The sequence below is a fragment of the Ranitomeya variabilis genome, chromosome 1 (assembly GCF_051348905.1).
Source record: "Ranitomeya variabilis isolate aRanVar5 chromosome 1, aRanVar5.hap1, whole genome shotgun sequence".
Lineage (NCBI taxonomy): Eukaryota > Metazoa > Chordata > Amphibia > Anura > Dendrobatidae > Ranitomeya > Ranitomeya variabilis.
This window is the reverse complement of record NC_135232.1, coordinates 1,038,986,130-1,039,000,584: the sequence shown is the minus strand read 5'-3', so window position 1 is coordinate 1,039,000,584 and position 14,455 is coordinate 1,038,986,130. Positions and strand designations below refer to the sequence as shown.

Sequence of the window (14,455 nt, the reverse complement as noted above, 5' to 3'; positions counted from 1 at the left end):
CCGTCAGCTGATCCCTAATAGCATGCCACGGCCGGGACGCCGCACAGTCTGAAGAAGCCGGAGGGAGGGGAGTGAGAAGCGAGGATATGCACTGCGCATGCCCATGGATCCCAGGCCTGCAGTGGGATTACATTAGACGACACTGCTAGGCGGGATCTCGGGCAGCGCGGCCGCACAGGCGCAGCCAGCCTGACACCAAATGATGACAGAAGACGGGCAGTGCTAACTGCGCCTGGCCAAGGGATAACATACCTGCGCAGACTCCGGGACAGAATCAAACAACGCTGAGGAGGCGGCGCACAGGCACCAAGGGGGTAGGAATGACGGCTGTGCTGCGTCCCATTACAAAGGAAAGTCCCACCTCCGGGACGGTCTTACGGTATCAGGGGACACATTTTATAAGTGTTTAGTTCCGTGTTTGCAAGGAGCATAATTAAAAGAGCCACCTTTTCCTTTTGCATCCTTAGTGCTGCACAAGATGGCTCTTTCAGCTACAAACGCCTTGGGGGGGGTTAAAGGTTCCCTTTCAACTTGCTCCAATCAGGCTTCGGCCTACACTGTGTTCCTCTGCTCCTCCTGCTGTCCCTGGGCTCTAACACCACCAGTTGGTGCCTGGAAGTGCCGTCCGCACAGTTAACACTTGCTGCTGTGTTATAGGGGTTCAGTAACGTCAGCTGCTCTCCTGCTGTGTGTGCGGCAATACCTCCAATCTGCTCCTCCTGCTGTCCCTAAGCTCTAACACCGCCAGTTGGTGCCTGGAAGTGCTGTCCGCACAGTCAACAGTCGCTCCTCTGTTATTGGGGTTCAGTAACATCAGCTGCTCCCCTGCTGTGTGTGCGGCAATACCTCCAATCTGCTCCTCCTGCTGTTCCTGGGCTCTAACACCACCAGTTGGTGCCTGGAAGTGCTGTCCGCACAGTCAACAGTCGCTCCTCTGTTATTGGGGTTCAGTAACGTCAGCTGCTCCCCTGCTGTGTATCCGGCAACCTGTCATGCGCCCGCCACGCTGGCACAACTAAAATTTAAGGGAACCTGCTCCCCCCCAGGCGTTTGTTACTGAAAGAGCCACATTGTGCAGCAGAAATGCTGCACAAGGAAAAGGTGCCTATTTTCGTTGTGCTCCTAGCACATGCTGAAACTAACACTTATGAAATGTGTCTCCTCACACCGTTAAACCATCCCGGAGGTGGGACTTTCCTTTGTAATGTGACGCAGCACAGCCGTCATTCCTACCCCCTTGGCGCCGTGTGCCGCCTCCTCAGCGTTGTTTGATTCTGCCCCAGAGCCTGTGCTGTTATGTTATCCCTTGGCCAGGCACACTTAGCGCTGCCTGTCTTCTGATGACATTTGGTGTCAGGCGGGCTGCGCCTGTGCGGCTGCGCTGGCCGAGATCCCGCCTCGCAGTGTCTTCTGATTTAATCACACTGCGGGCCTGGTATCCATGGCCATGCGCAGTGCATATCTTCACCTCAGGCTCTCACTCATCTCTCTCTGCCTTCTTCAGACTGTGCGCCGTCAGCTGATCCCTAACTGCATGCCACGGCCGGGGCGCCGCACAGTCTGAAGAAGCCAGAGGGAGGGGAGTGAGAGGCGAGGATATGCACTGCGCATGCCCATGGATCCCAGGCCCGCAGTGGGATTACATTAGATGACACAGTGAGGCGGGATCTCGGGCAGCGCGGCCGCACAGGCGCAGCCAGCCTGACACCAAATGATGTCAGAAGACGGGCAGCGCTAAGTGCGCCTGGCCAAGGGATAACATAACAGCGCAGGCTCCGGGACAGAATCAAACAACGCTGAGGAGGCGGCACACGGCACCAAGGGTGTAGGAATGACAGCTGTGCTGCGTCACATTACGAAGGAAAGTCCCACCTCCGGGAAAGTTTTACGGTGTGAGGGGACACATTTCATAAGTGTCTAGTTCAGCGTTTGCAAGGAGCATAATTAAAAGAGCCACCTTTTCCTTGTGCAGCATTAGTGCTGTACAAGATGGCTCTTTCAGCAACAAACGCCTGGGGGGGTTAAAGGTTCCCTTTCAACTTGCTCCAGTGCAGGCTTCGGCCTACACTCTGCACCTCCTGCTGTCCCTGGGCTCTAACATCGCCAGTTGGTGCCCGGAACTGCTACCTGCACATAGATAAACACTCGCCACTGTGTCAGTGGGGTTCAGGAACGCCAGCTGTTCCCCCGCTGTGTAGCCGGCAACGTGTCCTGCAAACGCCACGCAGACACAAAGCTGCCGCCAGTGCAGGCTTCGGCCTACACTCTGCTCCTCTGCTCCTCCTGCTGACCCTGGGCTCTAACACCGCCAGTTGGTGCCCAGAAGTGCTGGCTGCACAGAGAAAAACACCCGCCAATGTGTCAGTGGGGTTCAGCAACGCCAGCTGTTCCCCCGCTGTGTAGCCGGCAACGTGTCCTGCAAACGCCACACAGACACAACAGACCTAAAACTGCCTCCAGTGCAGGCTTTGGCCTACACTCTGCTCCCTCTCCTCCTGTGTCCCCTGAGACCATTAAACTGTCCCTGAGGTGTGACTTTCCTTTGTAATGACACGCAGCAACCCCTTTGGTAGCGCTGCCCATCTTCTGACATCATTGGTTGGCTGGCTGCGCCTCTGCGGCCTCCCTGCCCGACTCAACGCCCCTCGGTGTCTTATTTATTTTGACTGCGAGGGTGTGATTGATGGGCATGAGCAGTGCATATGTTCGCCTGTCACTCATCTCCTTCTGCCTTCTTCAGACTGTGCGGCTTCATGGCCGTGGCATGCGATAAGGGATCAGCTGACGCCGCACAGTCTGAAGCAGGTGTAAGGACATGAGTGAGAGGCGAACATATTTACTGCGCAAGGCCATGAATCCCAGCCCCGCAGTGTGAATTAATGAAAAGACACTGCGGGGCTGGGATTCATGGGCATCGCGAAACGCACCGGCCGACATGAAATGATGTCAGAAGACGGGCAGCGCAGGGCCAAGGGATAACACAACAGCGCAGACTCCTGTACAGCAAAATGCGACGCTCAGGAGGCCGTGCCAAGCACCAAGGTGGTTTTTTTGACAGCTGTGCTGCATCTCATTAAGAAGGGAACTCACACCTCCAAGACAGTTTTGACTGTATAAGGGGCTAAATTTTATACGTGTTTCATTCAGCGTGTGCAAGGAACAAAATTAAAAGAGCAACCTTTGACTTGTGCAGCATTACTGCTGCACAAGGTGGCTCTTCTAGTTTGTAACACCTGAGGGGGGGTTAAAGGTTACCTTTAAAATTGGTTCAATTAGGCTTCGGCCTACACTCTGCTCCTCCTGCAGACCCTGGGCTCTAACACTGCCAGTTGGTGCCCAGAAGTGCTGGCGGCACAGAGAAAAACACCCACCAATGTGTCAGTGGGGTTCAGCAACGCCAGCTGTTCCCCCGCTGTGTAGCCAGCAACGTGTCCTGCAAACGCCACACAGACACAAAGCTGCCGCCAGTGCAGGCTTCGGCCTACACTCTGCTCCTCTGCTCCTCCTGCTGACCCTGGGCTCTAACACCGCCAGTTGGTGCCCGGAACTGCTGGCTGCACAGAGAAAAACACCCGCCAATGTGTCAGAGGGGTTCAGCAACGCCAGCTGTTCCCCTGCTGTGTAGCCAGCATCATGTTCTGCAAACGCCACGCAGACACAAAGCTGCCGCCAGTGCAGGCTTCGGCCTACACTCTGCTCCCCCTGCTGACCCTTTGCTCCAACACCGCTAGTTGGGGCTCTAGGAAGACAATCTTGAATTGAATAGGTTTCCATCCTGGTTCCAGTACTGTCAGCTGGTTCCGGGTAGAGCCTTTGGCTTAGGTGCCTCCTTCTGGGTATCTGAGTTCCACCAACGTCAGGTGGTCCTTGGTAGTGCTTTCAGGCACTGGTACCTCCTGCTTAGTAACCGGGTTCCAGTAATGTCAGCTGGTCCTCGGTAGTTCCATTGGCTCTTGGATCTTCGGCTACCCATCCGGGTTCCAGTACCGTCAGCTGGTTCTCGGCAGTGTCTTTTGCTCTTGTACCTTCTGCTCCCCATCCTGGTTCCAGTACCGTCAGCTGGTTCCGGGCAGAGCCTATGGCTTAGGTGCCTCCTTCTGGGTATCCGAGTTCCACCAACGTCAGGTGGTCCTTGGTAGTGCTTTCTGGCACGGGTACCTCCTGCTTAGTAACTGGGTTCCAGTAACGTCTGCTGGTCCTCAGTAGTTCCATTGGCTCTTGGACCTTCGGGTAGCCATCCGATTTCCAGTTCCATCAGCTGGTTCTCGCCATTTTCTCAGCCTTCTTGTACCTTCTGCTACATTTCCAAGTTCAAGACCCTAAAGACGACGACCAGGATGACCACCCCTAAGATGACGACGACACCAGAGACGACAACCACTGAGATGACGACGACCCTGGAGACGATGACCCTGAAGACCACCCCGATGACGACGACGACCCCGGAGACAACGACCCTGGAGACGACGACATGGAAGACCGAGAAGCAGAAGAACATGAGGCTGCAGAGCAAAGAGCAGAAGAACATTAAGCATAACACTAAATATCAGAGCAAAAGATATTATCTAAATTATAAGCAGAAGAAGACTAAGCAGTGTATGGGGGTGAGTCCGTTCCTCCTCGTGGTGCCCCTGGATAAAGCCTGATGCTGCAGGCCAAACTGAACACGGACACATGAAACTCTTTTGTGACAGGCAGAACGGAAGGTGTAATCTTCAAACTTTTATAGATAACAACTACAGGAATGCCTGTCACAAATAAGAATATGATGAAGTAGTAGAATATGAAGAAGAATAATAGTTGAATAAAAAGAATATGAAAAATGTAACAAAAAACAATAATAGGTAGAAGATGAAGAAGAAGATGAATAAGGTGAAGAAGAAGTTGATGTCAAAGATGCTGATGATGATGAAGAAGAAAGTGTGGGAGAAGTTAAAAAAAAGGTGAAGGGCTTGGAAGTAGTGAAACATCAATATCTGACAAAATAAAAAAATTCTTAACATAGTCAATATCTTTGTAACTCCGAACATCTTAAAAAAAAAAAAAAATTCCTGCTATTCTATTTGATTGGGCTAAACCTCTATGCCTTTAATGTCTCCGCCACCTCCCCCAATACATCCTACATTATTCTTAGTTGTTTTCCTTCATGTAGAATGAACCTACAAGGAAAGAAAGGGTTTATTTTAATTCCGATATTTTCGTCCCATTGGTATCGGGTATCGGTATCGGCGAGATCCGATATTTTGCCGGTATCGGCCGATACTTTCCGATACCGATACTTTCCGATATCGGAAGGTATCACTCAACACTAGTGAACAGATTAGGTGATATTATTATTTATAATTATGGACACTATAAGGTCTAGTATTTGTTAATATTCTGACTGCACAAAATATGCAAATATTACTATTTAATACTATTATGTTAGCTGTCGTTATATATAGGAATTTGCTGTATTCTGTTTGACCCTCTTTATTTTCATTTTGATGATTTCATTGTGATGTGCTCTGGCGTCCCCTAGACAGCATTTTGCTTTTTATTATTGGTTTTTATTATACTGCTTTTATGACGTAATTAATAAAGATTGACTTTTTGTTATAATGGTTGATATCTCTTCTTTGTCCTATACACTACCTAATATGGGATATGTTGTTTCATTATGATGAAGTGCCATATGGACATATGTTGATTTGATGGTAAGCTTATAGAAAATCTTCATTGTTCACCATCATGTTGTTTCAAGGTTCAACATTGTGTGCTGAATAATTCCTCTGCCACTAGAGGGAGCCTTGGAGTCTATTGCATACTGGTTTAGTACAGAGAGCAACATATACTGTATATAATATACAATAAGCTCCAAAGCTCCCTCTAGTGGGAGTTCCACATAGGTAAATCAATAGATGTAAAGCTATAAAGAGAGATCTTATATACCAAGAATAACCAATTTACATTAGTCAATGATAAAATTATCAAAACCCTTACTTCAATAAGGAAATGAGCTAGGTATGATACCAATCATGTCCTTCTGGGAAAGACTCATCCCTCCCTTTTCTATCTGCCTTTAATCAATGGATAGAAAATAAACTTGGGACTAAACTTGCGATGAAAATTTTTTGCAGTTTAATGTAGTCAAAGTAGTCGACAAAAAACATTTTAGCCACAACCGGCCTTCCTCAGTTACAGACTGCATAGAAAGAGAAGTATGTGGTAGTGGATCAAGGGGTAAATCCTGACACGTATCAGTATCTGTAGCTTTATGCTGTATGGGACCGAACCGGAGACACCGGTGAACTTCAAGGTTGTAATGAGATTTCAATCTGAGCATGTGCAGCCCCCGGGAGCCATTTTCCCGGAATCCACCGAATAGCAGCAATGGATGTGCGGGGCCTCCAGGCTTTCACAAAATGCTGGCGCAGCACCCGCACCACAGTGCACTGCTGAACCTGCCGCACCAGCCCGGGATGGAATTTTCCGGAGGCCACCGCATCACAGCAATGGATGTGCAGGGGCCTGAGGCTTTAAGAAAATGTCAGCAGAGCCCCCGCACCTTTAGCACAGCCGAACCTGCGCACCAGTCTGGGATGGGAGTCATATCGCAGGACCACCGAACACCCCCTATGACCACGCTCCACCAGCGCTGCCTATCAGACCGTTAAGCTGAATTTGGACTGTAAGATGGACCCATTTGACACATTAATTTTTTTCCCTATTTTCCTTCTGAAAATTTGGGGTGCGTTTTATGGTTTGGTGCGCCTTATAGGCCGAAAAATATGTTACTTATATACAGCCGGGAATGATGCATGACAGAGCACATGCTCACTCCGCCTTCATCATTATAGTCAATGGCCCCATCAGCACATATCACTAAATGTTGTTTTGTGGGAGTTCAGATCTAAGCCCCGACAGAGCTACTGAATGCATTAACACAGAACAGGCTGTCAATCACCAGATGTTCAAGCACAATGTTCATCCATTAAGTGAAATAAGTTAAAAGCTTGCTTAAAGAGGTTGTCCACAACTTTAAAATTGATGACTTATCCTTAGGATGGACATCAATGTCTGATTGGTGGGGTTGTAACACCCAGCACCCCATCAATCAACTGTTCTTGATGTTAGTGGCGGCTGTAACTGCTCAGTTATAGAGATGCACAGCTACTGTAAAGTGGCCACAACTTTGTACTGCATGTCTGTTCCCTGCGCTGTGCAGCTCCGTAGCTAAGCAGTTCTGGCCACCGACACCGAGAACAACTGATTGCATCCCCACTGATCAGACACTGATGACCTATCAAAGGAGAGGTCATCTATATTAAAGTAGCGGACAACCTCTTTGAATATCATTGTTCTCGGCAGCAGATAGTCCTGTATAAGCACGTGCTGCCAAAAACAATCCTATTATATAATATGTGCACAGAAGGAGCCTATTAAAGGAGTTGTCTAGGATTGCTATGCCATACAAGTTAACTGAGTGAGGCTGTGCAAATCTAATTGCAATGTGGGCAGAAGTAGCATATCGCGTACTTGTGGACACATGACCGACCACTCTCACCACTGGTGTTGGAGAATTCTAACAGCGTGCAGTTCACATGCTGTGGGGATTCAGAAGTCTGCAGTCATAGGCTAATAAATGACTGCTGATCTGCTTCATATAACCTGTCAGCTGTTGTTTAAAAGCAGCCATTGTCTAGTATAAATGCACCCTTAGATCCTTAGTACCTAATTGGTTGACATCTCCTTTGATTGGAAATGTTCTCATCCTATTCTTCTTCATCTGGTCCAGACACCATAGTGACTTTGGACATCTACAGCTCACCCACACATTGCCCTTAAAAATAACAGTGTCATAATTACGCCTAAACAATAAGAATTTCTGCACATCCTGTGCACTAAGTAAGTCTTATGCTGTGCACCTAAATGAATATTTGTCCCACTGTGCTCCCTGCCCAAAAAGTGCCCCCCCCCCCACACTGACCTTTGTATGATAAGTGGCCTCCACACCGTCCCCCTTATATACTATAACCACAACACCATCCCTCGCTGATGAACTATGGCCACCACACTGGCTTTCCTTACAAACAATATCTGTCAAACTATCTCCCCTTAACAAGAATGGCCTTTGCGCTGTCAAAACTACACAATGTTCTCACAATATGAACTATGGCCTCCACAATATTCACATCTTCAGTGCCCCTCTCCATGCTGCCCTCTCTCCATACAGTGCCCCCTTATCACATTGTGCAGCCTCCATAATGAGCCCTCACGCTGTCCCTCATGTACTGCTCTCCCTCATACTGTGTCCTCACATTGCTTTTACTTTTGTATTCTGCTTTGCAGACTTTGCCCTCAATTTGTATACTGAGTGAACACCCCTATTCCCCCTCCCACTGTCCACAGTAAAAGTTCCTTGCGTCTTCAGCTCCACTATGGAGCACTTAACTTTTCCCTCATCTTCACCTCCTTTGTGGTGCTCTATCACAAACTGCCTGCCATCCTATCCACTCCTCTATCTCACACACCCTGCACCTCCATATTCCACATAGCATGCAACCCCATATCTCACAGTCTGTACCTCCACACACCGCTTTCACAGTCTGCAGCTCTCTATTTCACTAACTGAAGTGACCATGCACCTCTTCGCACACCTCTATCTCACATACCCAGTACCCCCATATTCCACACACCCTGCACCTAGCTAGCTCACGCAGACCTCTACCTCACGCTCCGGGTACCCCTCTATCTCACGTACTGTGCACCCCTCTATCTCACGTACCCTGCACGCCCATATCCTGCTAACCCTGAACCTATCTATCTCACACTCCATGCACCCTTCTAATTCATACACTCCGCAATGCCTTGCACCCCTCTATTGCAGATAGCATGTACCTCATCCACCTCTTTATTTCATACCCTGTACCCTCATATTCCACATAGCCTGCAACCCTCTATCTCACAGCCTGTACCCCCAGGCACAAGTCTGTACCCCCCTATCACTAATTCAAGCACCCTGCACCCCTATGTATCACACTCCCTGCACCCCTCTATCTCATGCAGCACTCTCATACACCCTGCACCCCCAAACTCCACACAGCCCTCTCTCAAGCACAATGCACCCCCTCACACCACTCTCTCCTGCGCCCTGTACCACTTTATATCACACACCCAGTACCCCCTTCCACCCCTCTATCTCACATACCCTGTATCCCCTTGCACACCTCTATCTTACGGACTCTGTTCCCCTTTCTCTTACACACCCTGTACCCCCTTGTACCCCTCTATCACACTCTCTGCACCCCACTGTCACAGTATGGGCTGCCTTATTTCCTACAGCCTGTACCCCAACACACCTCTGTCACTCTGTGTCCCCATTGCCTGCATCTCTCTATCACACCCACCCTGCACTCCCCATGAACCCCTCTTCCTTCATTACCTCTCACAAGTGCTTCCATCTTCTGCTTTAACATACTTCTGCTTCCAACAGGCTCCTCCCTCCGCATTACATGATAATGACATTATCACAGGTCCTGTACCATATTTTCTTCCATTTAGACATGGAGCTTAGTGCTCCTCGCCGCTGCAGTGAGCTTGCATATCGAATTCCTCATCCCCCTTCAAAAAAAAATAAATTTTTTGTACTTGGTCCAGCAAAGGGGAAGGGGGCTTAAGAAAGAAAAAAGATTTTTCTCCTTCACGATGGCGCTGCCCCTCGCAACCTGCCTCCCTAGGCACGCGCCCTTCAGTACCTAGTAACTAATATGGCCCTGGCCACAGGTAGATCTATTCGTTTTTCATTTATTTGTGGCAATGAGAATTCATCATTTTTCAAAGCTTTTGTCCTGTCTCCATTACATTTGGTTCACATACTTAAGTACATTACATTGGACGTGGTGCCTCTGAAAGTGCCTGGAATCTTGTAATTCTGATGAGTTGGGAATATTTACCATATTTTCAATAAAAGATATCAACCACTGAGGACTCTCAAATTTTTATGTTTTTTTAGTCTAATTATTCTACGTATTACATTTCTGAACTTTTAGTACCGTATTTTCCGGTGTATAAGATTACTTTTTAACCCCTGAAAATCTTCTCAAAAGTCGGGGGTCGTCTTATACGCCGGGTACGGCATGTGCAGAGCTCTGATGTCGCCGCATATGGTGCAGGGAGTGGCCCCGGATGGTTCCCAGGGTCTGGAGGAGAGGAGACTCTCCTTCAGGCCCTGGGATCCATATTCGTGTAAAAAAAAAGAAGAAAAATAAAAAATATGGACATCACAAATGTCCTTAGTGGCGCGCAATGCAACCTTGGGAACGGAAGCTGCTGCATGCATCGTGGAGAGCCGGAAGAACTCTGGGGGTCATCGGAAGGTAAGTATATCCATATTTTTTATTTTTATTCTTTTTTTTACACGAATATGGATCCCGGGGCCTGAAGGAGTCTCCTTTCCTCTAGACCCTGGGAACCATCCGGGACCGTTCCCTGCACACGCCGTATAAGATGAAACCCGGTGTATAAGATGACCCCCGAAAAGTTGGGGGTCGTCTTATATGCCCAGTCGTCTTATACGCCGAAAAATACGTGATATTGAAATTTCACAATTATATAGCCAATTCTGACATGGATGTTAAAATTAAGCATACCAGCCTCATCAGACCTAAAATATCTAAGTAGTTATATATGCAGTTTGCATTGTGAAATCTGATGACAGATCTGCTGTAAATCTATGGTAGGTTATTTTACCTGTACACTGTACTAATAATGGAAGCTGCTCTGTGACTAGTAAGTCTTCTTATGTACAATACTGTATGATAGTTTATTATTACTAAAAACTGTATTTTATAATAAGAATGAAAAAGAATTTAAAAAGCTTTGACCGTTATTATTTCTTCTTTTTTGCTTGTTAAAAATCTTACCTTGAATTAGTGTTAAGTTTTTTAATGTAATTGACTGTTCCCAGTCTTTTAATTTGATGTCATTAGTGACTTGATTCAGTATTTTCACTTCTTCTTTCATTTCTTGTTCCAGGATTATATATTTCTCATTTACGTTAGTAAAATTTATGGAAGCATTCAGAAAATATGTGTACTGTTGCCCAATTTCCTTTAAATAAAAAAAAACAGCTGAAAATTTTCATAAAGTAAAGTTTTTTTCAAACATTTGAATAACGTGACTTTTTGCTGTGTTTGTTAATGATATTTTTATACAAAAAATGGCATGTGTTACTCTACCTTTAAAGGGATTTTCTGGCTTTAGTAATCACTTGTTTGTAAGCTGCAGTTTTGCTTTTTAAAAGTGCCATTATTTCTGTCTGGTTGTTGTGATATGCAAATTGCCTCTTCTGAGAAAAAGAGGACTTAACTCTATAGCGCCACCTGTTGGAAGTAGCGATCCTACAAGTCACAATCAACCCTCTAACGAGTCGTGCAATATGACTTAGGATAAAAGCCAAATCAGTATCTCAATTCGCAGACACGGTGTTTCGGGCTGTTGGCCCTCATCAGTGCGAAGCATGAGAACTGATTTGGCTAGGTGAGAGGCTCTGGACTGGGGTCTAAGGGGTATCGTTTCTCCTTATGGAGAGTGACATACCATCTCTGGCTTGTCAAAGTAAGGAGGCTTATTTGCCGTACAATGCTCCTCTGGGAAATTAAATATGCAAATTGCCTCTTCGAAGAAAAAGAGGACTTAACTCTATAGCGCCACCTGTTGGAAGTAGCGATCCTACAAGTCACAATCAATCCTCTAACGAGTCGTGCAATATGACTTAGGATAAAAGCCAAATCAGTATCTCAATTCGCAGACACGGTGTTTCGGGCTGTTGGCCCTCATCAGTGCGAAGCATGAGAACTGATTTGGCTAGGTGAGAGGCTCTGGACTGGGGTCTAAGGGGTATCGTTTCTCCTTATGGAGAGTGACATACCATCTCTGGCTTGTTAAGGTAAGGAGGCTTATTTGCCGTACAATGCTCCTCTGGGAAATTAAATATGCAAATTGCCTCTTCTGATAAAAAGAGGACTTAACTCTATAGCGCCACCTGTTGGAAGTAGCGATCCTACAAGTCACAATCAACCCTCTAACGAGTCGTGCAATATGACTTAGGATAAAAGCCAAATCAGTATCTCAATTCGCAGACACGATGTTTCGGGCTGTTGGCCCTCGTCAGTGCGAAGCATGAGAACTGATTTGGCTAGGTGAGAGGCTCTGGACTGGGGTCTAAGGGGTATCGTTTCTCCTTATGGAGAGTGACATACCATCTCTGGCTTGTCAAGGTAAGGAGGCTTATTTGCTGTACAATGCTCCTCTGGGAAATTAAATATGCAAATTGCATCTTCTGAGAAAAAGAGGACTTAACTCTATAGCGCCATCTGTTGGAAGTAGCGATCCTACATGTCACAATCAACCCTCTAACGAGTCGTGCAATATGACTTAGGATAAAAGCCAAATCAGTATCTCAATTCGCAGACACAGTGTTTTGGGCTGTTGGCCCTCGTCAGTGCGAAGCATGAGAACTGATTTGGCTAGGTGAGAGGCTCTGGACTGGGGTCTAAGGGGTATCGTTTCTCCTTATGGAGAGTGACATACCATCTCTGGCTTGTCAAGGTAAGGAGGCTTATTTGCCGTACAATGCTCCTCTGGGAAATTAAATATGCAAATTGCCTCTTCTGAGAAAAAGAGGACTTAACTCTATAGCGCCACCTGTTGGAAGTAGCAATCCTACAAGTCACAATCAACCCTCTAACGAGTCGTGCAATATGACTTAGGATAAAAGCCAAATCAGTATCTCAATTCGCAGACACGGTGTTTTGGGCTGTTGGCCCTCATCAGTGCGAAGCATGAGAACTGATTTGGCTAGGTGAGAGGCACTGGACTGGGGTCTAAGGGGTATCGTTTCTCCTTATGGAGAGTGACATACCATCTCTGGCTTGTCAAGGTAAGGAGGCTTATTTGCCGTACAATGCTCCTCTGGGAAATTAAATATGCAAATTGCCTCTTCTGATAAAAAGAGGACTTAACTCTATAGCGCCACCTGTTGGAAGTAGCGATCCTACAAGTCACAATCAACCCTCTAACGAGTCGTGCAATATGACTTAGGATAACAGCCAAATCAGTATCTCAATTCGCAGACACGATGTTTCGGGCTGTTGGCCCTCGTCAGTGCGAAGCATGAGAACTGATTTGGCTAGGTGAGAGGCTCTGGACTGGGGTCTAAGGGGTATCGTTTCTCCTTATGGAGAGTGACATACCATCTCTGGCTTGTCAAGGTAAGGAGGCTTATTTGCCGTACAATGCTCCTCTGGGAAATTAAATATGCAAATTGACTCTTCTGAGAAAAAGAGGACTTAACTCTATAGCGCCACCTGTTGGAAGTAGCGATCCTACAAGTCACAATCAACCCTCTAACGAGTCGTGCAATATGACTTAGGATGAATGAAAGCCTTAGGATTATCCCTTTATTGTGTTGGTTTTCAACATTTGCTGGGCAAAATGTTTTGCATATTTTGTCATGGGTAACCGAATTTGGGTAGTTGAATTTTTTTTTTTGTTTCTATGTTTTTTGGTTAACCCCTTCATGACCCAGCCTATTTTGGCCTTAATGACCTTGCCGTTTTTTGCAATTCTGACCAGTGTCCCTTTATGAGGTAATAACTCGGGAACGCTTCAACGGATCCTAGCGATTCTGAGATTGTTTTTTCGTGACATATTGGGCTTCATGTTAGTGGTAAATTTAGGTCGATAATTTCTGCGTTTATTTGTGAAAAAAATGGAAATCTGGCGAAAATTTTGAAAATTTTGCAATTTTCACATTTTGAATTTTTATTCTGTTAAACCAGAGAGTTATGTGACACAAAATAGTTAATAAATAACATTTACCACATGTTTACTTTACATCAGCACAATTTTGGAAACAACATTTTTTTTTGCTAGGAAGTTATAAGGGTTAAAATTTGACCAGTGATTTCTCATTTTTACAACAAAATTTACAAAACCATTTTTTTTAGGGACCACCTCACATTTGAAGTCAATTTGAGGGTTCTATATGGCTGAAAATACCCAAAAGTGACACCATTCTAAAAACTGCACCCCTCAAGGTGCTCAAAACCACATTCAAGAAGTTTATTAACCCTTCAGGTGTTTCACAGCAGCAGAAGCAACATGGAAGGAAAAAATGAACATTTAACTTTTTAGTCACAAAAATGATCTTTTAGCAACAATTTTTTTATTTTCCCAAGGGTAAAAGGAGAAACTGGACCACGAACGTTGTTGTCCAATTTGTCCTGAGTACGCTGATACCTCATATGTGGGGGTAAACCACTGTTTGGGCGCACGGCAGGGCTCGGAAGGGAAGGAGCGCCATTTGACTTTTTGAATGAAAAATTGGCTCCAATCTTTAGCGGACACCATGTCGCGTTTGGAGAGCCCCCGTGTGCCTAAACATTGGAGCTCCACCACAAGTGACCCCATT

The 14,455-nt window shown here is 46.4% G+C and overlaps 1 protein-coding gene across 1 annotated transcript in view; it reads right to left on the bottom strand.

The window, feature by feature from the left end:
• LOC143799966 (uncharacterized) overlaps positions 1-14,455 on the bottom strand; it is a 107,468-nt gene that overhangs the window by 67,321 nt on the left and 25,692 nt on the right. The window contains exon 4 of the mRNA XM_077281168.1: positions 10,905-11,091. Coding sequence (XP_077137283.1) covers positions 10,905-11,091 — 187 coding nt within the window. The remainder of the gene's footprint in view (positions 1-10,904; positions 11,092-14,455) is intronic.